General features: G+C 42.9%; 1 protein-coding gene across 5 annotated transcripts in view; it reads right to left on the bottom strand.

Annotated features, from left to right (window-relative positions):
- Positions 1-12,842, bottom strand: part of Srgap3 (SLIT-ROBO Rho GTPase activating protein 3) — a 246,170-nt gene extending 233,328 nt beyond the window's left edge. For all 5 annotated transcript variants that reach the window (XM_074044309.1, XM_074044308.1, XM_074044307.1 and 2 more), the window contains exon 1: positions 12,042-12,842. In XM_074044309.1, the coding sequence (XP_073900410.1) occupies positions 12,042-12,108 (67 nt within the window). In that variant the 5' untranslated portion in view covers positions 12,109-12,842. The remainder of the gene's footprint in view (positions 1-12,041) is intronic.
- Positions 12,843-13,588: the final 746 nt, after the last annotated feature.

The raw sequence follows: 13,588 nt of genomic DNA on the forward strand, positions 1-13,588 counted from the left end.
AAAATAGTTGGAAAACTTACTGATCTATAGTAAACTGTAATTTGAAAATACCCTCACCAGCAAACAAAAGCAAGAGGATACCAGGTTACCATCTTTGGGAGCAGACAATATCAGAAATTCAAGTGTCAAGAATGACCAGGGAAGCCAGAAGAGAGCAACAAAGGAAGGAAAGACGTACTGGAGAACAGGAACCAGTGGTGAGGGTAAGCAGCTTCTAAGAATAAGTTCTTTGCCCTAGACAAACTCTCCTTCTAATGCCTTCTGCCAAAGGCAAAATTACTTTGTGGGGACTCAGAGAGAAGTGAGACTATAAGGGCTGGGAAGGAGGAGTAGGGGGATCTGAGCAGAAAGTGACTGGGACAGACGTGGGGGTGGGGGAAGTTCTTGATGAGTGAGTTCAGTTTTATACAAATTTTACAAAACATCTGCAAAAAGCTGGGTCAGAAGTGGCCAACATAAGCCATCACTGTAACAGAATGTTTTCTAACAACCAAACACCCCTTTCTAAAGGCCAATAAAACTGAATGTGGGAGGATACATCCAAGTAAGAACATCAGATTATTTTTAGGCTATACACTATCTATTTTAAGCCCTAGGCCTATATGCCTAGCACTATTTGCCTATCAGTTTCCTTTTTATGACTTTGCATAAAAAAATCCATGATCTCTTTTTTTTTAAATATACAGATATAAAACAGACTTGATAGAGATGTGAATTTTGGAAGGAAATACACTGAGTGCTTATAGTGGTTACCTCAGGTAGTAGATTCTAGATTTTTTTTTTCTACCTTTTCTAGATATTTTACTGTATTTTCAAAATTTTTAAAATAATGAACATGTATTAAATCCATAATCAAAAAAAGAAAGAGCTTGGCGCCAGTGGCTCACGTCTGTAATCCTAGCTACTCAGGAGACATCAGGAGGATCATGGTTTGAAGCCAGCCCAGGCAAATAGTTCCATGAGACCCTATCTCAAAAAAAACCTTCACAAAAAAAGGGCTGGTGGAATGGCTCAAGGTATAGGCCCTGAGTTCAAGCCTCAGTACCACAAAAAAAAAAAAAAAGAAAGAAAGTCAGGAGGCCAGGCACAGTGACTCAAGTCTGTAATCCTAGCTATCAGGAGGTAGAGAACAGGAGTATAGTGGTTCCAGGCCAGACCAGGCAGAAAGTTTTCAAGACCCCATCTCAACAAATAAGCTGGGTCTGGAAGTACTTGCCTGTCACCCCGGCTATGTGGGAGGAGTAAATAGGATCATGATCAAGGCCAGCCCAGGCAAAACATGAGACTCTATTTGAAAAATAAGCAAAAAGGGCCAGAGGTACTTAAATGTTAGAGTATGCCTAGCAAGCACAAGGCCCTGAGTTCAAAACCAAGTACTGCCAAAAAGAATAAAAGAAAAGAAAGCCAGGTGTGGTGTATGCTTGTAATTCCAGTACTTGGGAAGCTGAGACAGAAGGATTGTAAGTTCAAGGCCAGCCTAGGCTACATAGTGCATTCCAAGCCAAACTAGGCTATGCAGTGAAACTGTGTATCAAAAGAGGAAGTTATAAAAAATAAGACTCTCATATTTGTAAATCCATGTTCAGAACAGCATTATTCACAATAGCTAAAACAGAAACAACCTGTGGCCATCAACAGATGAATGAATAAGCAAAATGTAGTCTATCCATTCCACCAAATAGTATTCAGCCTTAAGAAGAAAGGAAACTCTGACACATGCTACATATGGATAAAACTTAAGGACATTAAGGTAAGTGAATTAAGCCAGTCATCAAAAGGCAAATATTGTATGATTCCACTTATCTGAGGTACTTAGAAGCAGTGAAAAATCATATAGACAGGAAGAAGAATGGGAATTGGCAGGGGCTGGGAAGATGGAAAGAATGGGAAGTTATTGTTCAATGGGTATAGAGTTTTGGTTTTATAAGATGAAAAGACTTCTGGAGATGGATGATGGTAATAGTAGCACATCAATGTGAATGTATTTAAGACCCCTCAACTGTACACTTAAAAACGGTTAAGATGATAAATTTTCTGTTATGTATATTTTACCAAACTAAGAAAAAAGTGCTCTATAGAGAATTCAAGTCAGCTGGTCCAATAATGAGCTACTGCATGGCTACTTGGATAGTCTGGGAGGTGGAATTCAGCCTAAGAGTTGAATACCAAGAGGGAGCCAGCCAAGTGGCAATCGAGGAAAGACTGCTCCAGAAAGAGCAGAGAGCTAAATGCAAAGTGAGGACAAGCTTGCAAAAGTCAAAGAGGCAGAGATGGCTGGAAGAGGAGAATGGACAGGCAGAGAAAGGTAAGCAAACATGGCTTTGTAAATCCGGTCCAGGAGCTTGGATTCTTTTCTTATTCAACAAGACACTCCCAGGAGTGTTTTAAACAGGGGAGTGACATGGTCAGATTTAAATCATCAGACTTGCTGCCAGTTTCTATGGGAAGAACAGATCATGGAGACAAGAGAAGAGGCAAGGAAACCTAGTAGAAGTATGGCTCCCAATCAGGGCAAGTTTGCTCTCCAGAGGACACTTGGCAGTGCCTGGTGAGAATTTTGGTTGTCACAACTGGAGCTGGGGTTACTACTGACATCTAGTGGGTGGAGGTCATATTACACAGTTAAGCCTCCACAAAGAAGAACGCTCCAGCCCATAACTTCAATGCTGGGTGAGAAACCTTGAGCTTGGAAGTTGTTGCCCTGGTCCTAGTAAGGACTGATGGTGGTCACACCAGGATAGTGAAGGTGGAGAAGGAAGGAAATTCACTGCATGTTGAAATACTGAAGGTCTTCTTACATATTTCCTTAGGCCCCTCAAACTCTTTTTCAGTCAGGGAGAGTATTCTGTGTTCACTGTTTCAGAGGTCATACAGGGGAAGAGCCAATTCTTGACTTTTGGCTTTCAAAAACCTAGTCTGACCAGGTACCAGTGGTTCACACCTGTAACCCTCTCAGGAGGCTGAGAACAGGAGGACTGCAGTTCCAGGCCAGCTTGAGCAGAAAGTTGACAAGACCTCATCTTAACCAATAGCTAGGCATGGTAGGGCACGCATGTCATCCCAGTTATGAGGGAGGCTGAGATGGGGAGGATGGTGGTTCCAAGCCAACCCAGGCAAAAATGTTTACAAGACTCCATCTCAACAAAAAAAAGCTGAGTGTGATAATGTGTGCCTTTTATCCCAGTGATGGTAAGAAACAGAATAGGATCATGGTCCAGGCAGCCTAGACAAAAAACAAGACCCTATCTCCAAAGTAACTGGGGGCAGGAGAGATCCTAGTTCTCCGGGATAAGGGAAAGAACACTGGTTATGGACAACAGCTTTAAGAAAAAGTTTAATAACAAAAATCCAAGACATCATCCCCTATCCCTCAGTCCACACGTGCATGCCTGCACATGTGTACACATGCAGGCACACGTATACATGCACATGTAGATAAAGATTTCCCATGTAAAAGGGACAGTCAGTAAAGCAAGGTAGATATAGAAATCATGGGTTTATATGAAAAACATGTGCACCCTGCCCCACCTACCCCAACAAGCCAAGGGAGCCACCAAGCAGATTCCCAGAATCTTGGAAGAGACAGGATCTGGGGCAGTTCCCCAGGCAAAGTCCTAGGGAGGCTCATGAAGTGCTTGTGCAGCCAAGGCAGGCCAGAGAAAATCCTCTAGAGTCCCTCATGGCCCAGCATGTGTGTGAGCAGCAGGCTGGTCCTTGGTCCCTACAAATCACATGGAAGGGGGAAGGAAAGGACGACACCTAAGGAAACAAAAATAGGGTTGCTGGTACGGCCTGTCCACTGAAGACACAATAGAAAGGAGGATGTCCCAGTCCTATAGTTGCCAAAGTAGATTGATAATAAGGCACAACAGATGTCTCCACAATAGCCCTGGCACTGCCCAAATCCCTCTGGGCCTTGGGACACAACCATGGAGGAAAAGGGAGATAAGCCCCAAACTGACACATATTTATTTCTGTAGCCCTCAGAAAAACAGAGATCCAAAATGGAAAACAAGTCATGGAAGAAAAAAAAAGAAAAGAAAAAGGTATTTCTTGTGCACCTGGATTTGTGGCTGAGGTTTATTCACTCTGAGGTGCCAGGATTTCTGGGCTTCTCTGTAATCATCTGTAATGCCATTATCATCTGATATCAATTGTTTAATCCCAGGGACAGAGCCGAAGTTCATCCAAGGCACCATGAACATTCCTCTATCACATGTGAACCCACACACACACTGTCACAGACAGGCACACCCACACAGCACACATGCAGTGCATATTGATCAAGGCTGAGCTGTTTCCAAATTACCACTGAAATCAATGGTTGATCACTCTGTAATTGGAAATGTCAAAACTCACATTTTCTAAGTGACCTCAAAGTATTACATTGGTATCACCAGCTGAAATGGATGTACATTTGTTTTACTTCTTTCCCTCTTCAAACTACCTGCTGAGAAAAGTATTCTAAAAAACAGGGAACTGGACATGAGGCTAAAAGAAAGAACATGAATAGTCCACAAATTATACAGTCTGACATGTTTCAAAATACAATCCAAGGAACAGTCTTGTAAGATATTCCATAAAAAAAGTTCTACAGGATTGAACAAGTCCAAGGAAAATGGGCCCTTTTCTGTAGTTCACACTTAACACATTCCAGGTTTTCAGAAGTATTAAGGAAACAGACCTATTTTATTCTGTTTGTCCTAGAACCTCCAAAACCTATTTGAACACACAACTATTTTCTTTCACCCATTGCCTCTTTATATCCAATTTCATGGAATACACTTCAGGTAATACTACCTCAAATACAAACTGGTGTAATGATACAACAAATTAAGAGAATAACAAGACTCCCACTTCTGGCCAGCTAAGATTTTTACAAACACCAACAAGCCATCAGGAATGAATTACTTCCACGTGAAATTAAGCCCAGGTCACAACTTCCTGGGATTTGTATGAGACCAGAAGTTCTCAAGCTCAATACCTTTAAGAAATCATCCCCATTCTCTTCCTGGCAGCTATGCAGTAAAGCATAGCTTTTTTTTTTTCAGTTTCAGAAAACAGCCTAGCCTTGCCTCTTCCTGACCTCTCCAGCCCTTATCCCGCTGGACTCCCTGGCACCATCTTTCCAAAGTATCATACATCTATGCCTCCCCAGGTACCCACCACCCACCAGAGCAATTCAGCCTAATGACGTCTGTTGATCACCAATGAGATGGCAGGCACTAGGTCACAGCACTGAGTTGAGCAGATAAAGCTTCTGCTTCAAGGAAGTTTAGTCGGTAGCGCTCCTCTCTGAGCATAAGTTTCTACATCAGAAAAGAAAAACAAAAGGAGAAGTGGACTAGAAAACACCTAAAAGTTCTGGTGCTTTACTTCAGGTTAGTGGAGGAGTGGGTTGGCTGGTGAAAGATAGATCTGGCAGCCCCTACAGAAGCTTATGAGAGGAGATGGTGTTTCCGATGGCCAAAATGACCAAGAATGATTCCCTGAGTGTGCCTGAAGAGATCTGACACACCTAAGTGTCAAGTGGGAACCAGGAGAGGGTAGATTACAGGAGCAAGGAAGTGTTGGGAAGGTTAGGAAGTCAACGATGAAGACCCATCGTAGACTAGTCCTCCTATGAAGGAGCCCTGGGTAACTGAGCCATGCTGTCTTGCCATGCATCTTGTGATCCTGCACCAATTCCTAAAAGTTGGAAAGATTCCAGTTTAGTACTGGCTCTGCCACTATTTGATGTGCAATCCAATACAATTTATTTTATTTCTCTGAATGTCAGCTTTTCATCTATAAAATCAGAATAATGACTCACTTGCAGAGTTAGAGGGACCACAAAATGAGATACTCTGTATATGACTGAGACACAGAAGCTAAAGAAAAATGAATTGCCTCCCACTACTAAATAAAGCTATATAGCCCAAAGCATGGCTTCTAATAGTCACTGAATGAATGAATAATAGAGGCTCTGGAAAGAAAAGATCATCCTTAATATATAAACTCTGGTGGTGAAAACTCCAGAAATTAAGAATATGGGCTCTCAGATCCACTGATTTCCATAGACTGGGAGGAGCCTGGAGTAAAGTGCTCTTCAAACCATACTCACTGGGTGTGGTGGCAGACACCACTCATCAAAGACTAGTTTCCAACACAAAAGCCTTCACCAAATCTCCACCAACAAATATCTCCTCTACCAAAGACAAACAAGGAAATTCAGTAAATCATAAAAAATATTTCTTTGGCTAGAAAAGCTCCTCCTTTCAATGAACAGGAGGTATAGATGTTGTTATAGACTGAATGCCTGTGTCCCCAAAATATATATGTGGAACTCCTCAACCCTCAATGTGATGGTATTTGGAGGAGGCCTCTGGAAGGTGATTAGGTTTAGGTAGATCCTGAGGGTGGAATTTCATAATGGGATCAGTACCCTTATAAAAGGAAGAAGACAGACTCACCTCTCTCTCTAGGAGTACATACTGAAGAAAGGCTAGGTGAGCTCCCAGCAAAAAGGCAGCTGCCTACCAGCCAGGAAGTGGGCCCTTGCCAAGAACCAAATTTGCTGGCACCCTGAATTGGGAGAAATAAGTAAAAGCCACACAGTCTATGGTATTTTGTTATAGCAGCCACAGTTAATTAAAATGGATGTCAAAGAAAATAACTAAGCTAAAAGCTGTAGGAGTAAAACTTCTTATTAATACCAGCAGCCACTCCCTCAACTATGTGCCAAGCACACTGAAGAAACAAAGATAACTATAAGCATCTCTGCCCTCCAGAGTTTGTGGCCGAGGGCCTAAACACAAAATTGCAGTGAAGGAAGACAAGATTCAGGAGAGAAGGGCAGATTCACTCTGCCTGAGAAAAATGAGAAGGCATTCTAGAGGACATATCATCCAAACAGGCAACTGAAGGATGATCAGGAGTTGGGGAGGGGAGGCACATTTTAAGGAAAGCAAAGGCATGAATAGGGACAGATATGGACGTGTTAAAGGGCATAGAGGATTCAGAGGAAAGAGACTGATAAAGCATGGAGCCAAGATCACAGGCCTACCACAGAGAAAACAACCCAAAATGGAACAGGAAAGTTGGCTGAGGTTCCATACCCAGGCTTTTTATGGACTCCAACTTATAGACCAGAAGTTGAAAACTGGTAGCCCAACACACTGAATCTGTCCTATTCCACTGACCTGCTTGTTTGGGCAGCATAATGTTTTTAGAAATTTGAGCCACCATTTAAAAATCACAAGACCTTGTTTAAAATTCAGAGTCCCTTGAAACACTGACACAACTGACCACTCTGGACTCATATTCCTGCCTGGCAATGACATGCTAAGCAGTGGTTTCCCCTGTAGATGAAGTTCCCGGTTTGCCACAGTCTCCGCTACTCCCCACTACTTCCTCCATGTTAGCCTGCTTTCCTCCTTTAATCCTGGTGAAATCCATGGACATTCCTAAGGAGGCCCTCCAATCACTGTGTGTACTGCACTCTTAAAGACTAAGCTGAAGCCAGGCATGGTAGCCCTTGCCTGTAATCCCAGAACTCAGGAGGTGGTGAGATTGAGGGCTACATAGCGAGTTCCAGACCAGCCTGAGCTACGTAGCCAGACCCTGTCTCAAAAAAAAAAAAAAAAGACTAAGCTCATTCTTGTGCTCAGAATGAATTTTCTGTGTTTTGGAGGGTTGTTTTTTTTTTTTAATTTCCTTCTCTTATTTTATCAATATATTCCAAGAAAACTATCAGAAGGCAAAGAATAGGTATAAGGTAGATAATCAATGTTTGTTGGATGCATGCATGAATAATAAATAAATAAATGCACAAATAAATGAGTAAATACATATACCTCTGTGATAATTTTCCATACCTGATCTTCTTCCCCCAAATTCTAGACTTTACTATTTAAAAAGATGGCCAAAAAGAATGCAAATGAGTAATTTTAAAAAAAGACACTTCAGTCAGTGACTGTATTTCTATTTCAATTTTCTATTAGGTTGAAATGGAAATAGGAACTCTGAGTAAATGCAAAACAGACCATTATGTCTGGCAGCAAAATCAATTAGAGCTCAGGATATTGAGAATGCCTGCAAATAAGATCGCCAAACACTATCAGTGATCTTTAAGGGAATTGTGGAGAATGGGATGGATGCCAAAAAGCTGGAGACGGGCAAATGTTGTTCTGATTTTTCAAAGGCAAAAGAAGTTATAGCTTGCCAGTCCCAGGCTAGAGATTGTGATGTTACTTTCAAGCAAGGTTCTTGAACAGATTTGGAAAGGAAAATTTATGAACACCTAGACTGTCCATTTGGAGACAGTACAGAGTCACCAGGAACAAGTCAGGTTATATTTACCTCATTTCCTTCTCTCTGACAAGACTCCCTAGCTTAGCAGGTTAGAGAAATATAGGAAACATTGTATCTGTAGTACAATGAGACGTGAACAGTGGAAAGGGCGAATTCAAACCCTGGAAAGTGGTACAGACATGGAATAGTAGCAGTACAGACAGCATAATGAAGGTGATGGTTGTTTTCTTTCTTTGACCACACCTAGAAAATCATATTTAGAATTTAGTACCCGGCTTAAAAACAGGATCTATATTGATAGTTAGATCTTTGTGATCTTTGGAAGTCCTTTTGGCAATACCTCTTTAAAAACATAAAGCTCTCATCCAAATTACTGACATCTGTTGAAGAATTGAAAGTGTGACTGAGCTATATTCCTAAAGGGCAATGCCTGGTTGAACCCAAGTGTGACTGGACATGTGCTCTCAGGCCCACCATAATCACCACTACCTCTTCTGTTGTGCTCAGTGAAGTGGCTAATTGCCAACATGGCCAACTTCACTCATTTATTCTATCTGCCAAGCATCCAAGATATTGGGATTTGTAACCCAGGATGCAGGAGATCCAAAGTAACACGAAGATGGGGAGTGGCAATGAATCATCTTACATAAGCAAATGACATTAATCCCAGTTGGAGCTTGTAATCAGAGTCTCCTGACACCCAGTGGGTAGTCATGAAGAAGAGGCATCTATCTTGTTCTAGGAAGTCCTAAAAGGAAGAATTACAGAACCAAGAGGCAGATGACAAACATATTTAATGCAACTAAGAAAAAGCACTTATGTGAGCCACAGCTGTCCAAAGATAGAATATATGGGCTTGGGAGATTCTGAGTTCTCCATCACTGGAAGAACATAGTTCACTGTCACTTTGCAGGTATTCAATCAAAGGGATCCAGGTATCTGGTGAGGCAAGAGAAGACATGAATCTAAAAATGTTTACAATCGAAAAAATACTGTTTTAAAACATTCTCCTTTGTTAGGTCAGCAAATGCTTCAAAGAGAAGATTACAAGTCAACAAAGAATTCAACATCATTTTTAAAATTCAAAAGTTCCTCTCACAAAATTCACAGGGTACAAAATCTGACTAATGAGGTGGACTATTTGCACCAAGCTGGCCAAATTATACCAGGGAGAAAGGTAACTACATCAGGCACTATTTTTGGTTGTTGGTCCAACGTTCCTGAGAGGCAAGCAACAAAGGCAAGGGGATGAAAGTAAGAGGGGAAACAATGGGCACCATGGAGAGGCCGCCAGTCTTCACCACAAAATTGCCATCTGCTCCTGACATCAATCCATCAAGGGGCAGCTTCAGGAAAACAATGTATCAGGGAGTACCACGCCTGGGAGAGACCTGGCCTTGCGACCTTGGGCATGTCATTGAACATTGTTGGGTCTTGGTTTCCCATCTCTGAAACTGAACTCATATTAACCCCTCTGAGCACTGTGAACCAAGGATAGCAACATCTGGGAGTGAGCCCTTGAAATTGGAGAACCCTGTGCCACATCAATAATTACAACAGTGATTAACAAATAGATTTTTTGCAGGGGTGTGCTGGGGCTGGAACCCAGAGCCTTATGCGTGCTAGGCAAGCACTCTACTGCTGAGCTACACTCAGGCCAACAACTAGAATTGTGAAGGGAAAGATTTCAGAGGGTTTCAAGTACAACAGTATTATTAGTGTCAACTCTAATGGAATAAAATTAAATTCCTTCAACCAAAGTGCAGAGGAATTCAGAGTTGAGGAAAGACAAGATCATTTAGACAAATTTCCTAATGAAATTCATTACCTGATAGTTGCTGGAGAGTTGTTAAAATAAAGGTGAAGTGTAAAAAGAAAAGAAGCAGCCAGAGCAATTAATGCCTAATTGCTCAAGTAAATTTGACAGTAGCCATCCTTTAAAAATGAGATAAGCACATTTCCTATCAAGACAATGTGCTTATAAAAACCCATACTGTCCAAAACTCAACATCCCCTTCTCTGTTGCAGTATTTTTCATGGAGACTTTACTGTTTAAAAAAAAAAATCAGCAGCAGCCAAGTTAGTCTTATAAAACATAAGCTCCCTAAAATGTATTTAATTCAAAGGTGAAAACAGGCTTTTGTACTGAGCAGTTGGGTAAATTCACATCTCTGACCACTAAAGGGCTTGTTGCTGAATTGTAAGCAAGACTGAGACATCCTAAGTCACGGTTTTCAACACTGAACTGAAAAACTAAGATGGAAGCAACCATGGAAAAGGAGAGATTTTCCTCCCTTTGCCCTGGGATCTATTCAGTGGTGGTTAGCTAGCATCTGAGTTTGACCATAAGTTAAAGGAGAACGACCTGGTAAAACAGGGAAAAACACAAAGTCCTCTCTCTGATGACTGGCCCCTCCCAAAGTTTCTGCAGTATCTGAAGCTTAGATAGTAGTTGGGATGCTGGCCTCCAGCCTCTGCACTCCCAGGGCAGCCTCTGACTTTCTGGGGCATGGAATCTTCAGTCACAGGAGCCCTAGAAGCAGGTGTGGCAACCTCAGTTCACTAAAGGTCTCCAAAACCAACCTGCTCAACAGTCCCTACGTAACCTCAAAGACAGGCCTCCACATCTTCTGAAGATATATATTTGTCTTTACTCTTTCTATGACAGACCACAACACACCCTGTGTTGCAGCAAGGAAAAAGAACACAGATGCCAAGTACCATGCACCCAGACTTCTCCTAGGACATAACCTCTGAGAAGGTGGAGCACAGTGCATGAACCTTTGGGGATTTCCTTGCCAAAGCTGAGCTTAGAATGTGCAAGGACTGTCTGACCTGGGTGAGGATTCTGTTTGACCACATTTCACTATGCAATTGTGTCCCTTTCCCCATTCCTTCCAGCTAGCTAGCGTTGATTTAGGGAGCGGCTTCTAAAAGAAGTGTGCGCCTATGGCACCGAATCTGGAAGCAGCAACCAGAGGTCATCTCACTCTCTCAGCAGGCTTCTCCCACAACCTCAGAACCCAGGCAGTGCCTAGCAGCCCAAATTGCATGCTGAATCAAAGCTGATGACCCTAAACGTTAGTGCACAGAAGGATTGGGCTGCACACTGTGAGATAATACATTTTATGCACCGAGCTCCCTCTTTATGCTTAAATGCCTGCATTAGTATGGATCAATATGCCCCATAACAGTTAATCCATGGCAACCCAGGCCAGGCGAGAGACACCGACAAAGAAGGGCTGCTCAAGGGTGCTGCCTCTCTGAACACATGCACGTAGATTCCAACCCAGAGAAAAAGGTAGAGGCAAAACACCACCAACAAAAGCCAAAAAGGTGGAGGAAAGGGGCGGGGAAAGAAGATAATAAAAAATACACATCAATACTGAGGGGTTTTTACCAAGGCAGAGAAAGGGAGGAGGCAGTGGCTGTCAAAATGGCCTTAGAATGACATGTCACTGCCAAGACGATGGAGTACTAGCGACACTCCTAAAGTCAAGCATAGGATCCTCCTCACACACCTGCAATGCAGAGATTGCTGCCCTTTCTATAATCCACGCTCCCAGCCCCAGAGCTATCTGCAGTGGAAACCAGTCTGGACTTGAGCAGCGGCCACTGTTCCTTCTCACAATAAGATTATTGATGCATAATAACCTTTCATGATGGCAGGAGAAAAAAAGGGTAAAAAGCCAGAGCAAGAAAAAAGGGAAAGGGGAGGAGAAGGAAAAGTCCCTCAGCCCGTATCTCACCTTTTATTTGGGCTTCATATTCAGCAATGATCTCTTTGTCTTTCTTGAACTTAGTTTGAGATGACATCTTCCGATGTGACCAAAGGAACTGACAGGCTGTTTGATTTATTTCTCCTTTTCTTCCTGAGTCCTCTCTCAAACCCTGCTAATCTCACGGTGCTGGTGGATTTCACAGTTTTAGGAGCTAATCTCTTTTTACTCGGCTGCAGAGCAGGGGTTAAAACCCTTCTCCTTCAGGGAAGAAAATGCTCTTTACTCCCAGGGAAATGGCTCTAATAGCTTGCTGTGGTCAGCTTTTTCTTGCAAAAGAAGAATCACTCTAGGAGCATGGTAACCTGCCCCAGATTTCCAAGATTTTTCTTCCCAAAAATAATAATAGCCAGGAACACGCTCTCTCTCACACACACACACACACACACACACACACACGCGCGTACACGCAGTAGTGATGTGCACACATGCATCCACACTCACACACACGCACACGCGCACGCACACACACCCTCACTCACACGCACACACACCCGCTCGCTCACTCACAAACACACATCCACCAGAGGCGCGGCACCTCCTGGGTCATGCAGCCAGCCCCCAGCTCGCTTTGGAAGGCTCTGCTAAGGAGATGGTCAAGTTGCCAGAGGGCCAGTCATCTCGCATCCTCCCTCCCTTCCGTGCCTCTGGTATGATGTCCAGTAAGGATCAAAGCCAGGAGAGCGAGATGGAAGTTTTCCTGCTGCAGGCTTAAGCTTCGGTGAACCCAGGGCTGGACTGTTCGCCTGGCAGGGCTGGCGGAGCTCTCCCCCACCGTCCTCGTCACTAGACTCCGCCTCCCGGATTTTATAACAACTGACACATTGTAGCCTACAGGCGAGCAGAACTCACTGCAAGCAAAAAGGGGAAGAAACCTCACAAAAGGGAAGGCCGCAGGGGAAAAAAATCCGGTTGGGAAGGCCTAAGAGGCTCCTGCAAACTCCAGCTACTAGCATTTGGGCTAGGGAATTTTTTAAACAAAAACCAAACATTCTCCTTTTCTTTGCATTGTGCAATTTAATTCATTGTTTCAAATCAACTGCTACAGGACAGTTTGTCATTGTGCATGAGACTCTTAACAGTGGGCCTGACCCATGTAGAGGAGATCATTAATATTTTTTGAGCAATTAGTTGACAGGGACAATGCCAGGAGTTTCAGACATGCAGCTTTGCAAAGCCAGTGAGAGCAGCACTGCAATTAGGCACAGCTGGATCAGTGGCCTGTGGGGCTTTGGATAAGTTTCCAGCTCACTAAGCCTCAGTTTCTTCACCAGAAAAAAATGGGCTGTCTTTGAGGGCTCTTTGATCCATTCTTTCTGTAAATATTTATTAAAAGCTTACTATAGGTCCAGTACTGTTCTGGGCACAGGGATATAACAATAATCAAAATAGAATAACAACAAAAAATCCTACCCTTCTGTGACTCCAGAGCCCCCACATCACACAGCTCCTGAGGAGTCACCACCATTCAAGCTAATGTCCTTGGTGAAAGCACCCTGGAACAGAATGTATTTGAA

The sequence above is a fragment of the Castor canadensis genome, chromosome 10, assembly GCF_047511655.1.
Source record: "Castor canadensis chromosome 10, mCasCan1.hap1v2, whole genome shotgun sequence".
NCBI lineage: Eukaryota > Metazoa > Chordata > Mammalia > Rodentia > Castoridae > Castor > Castor canadensis.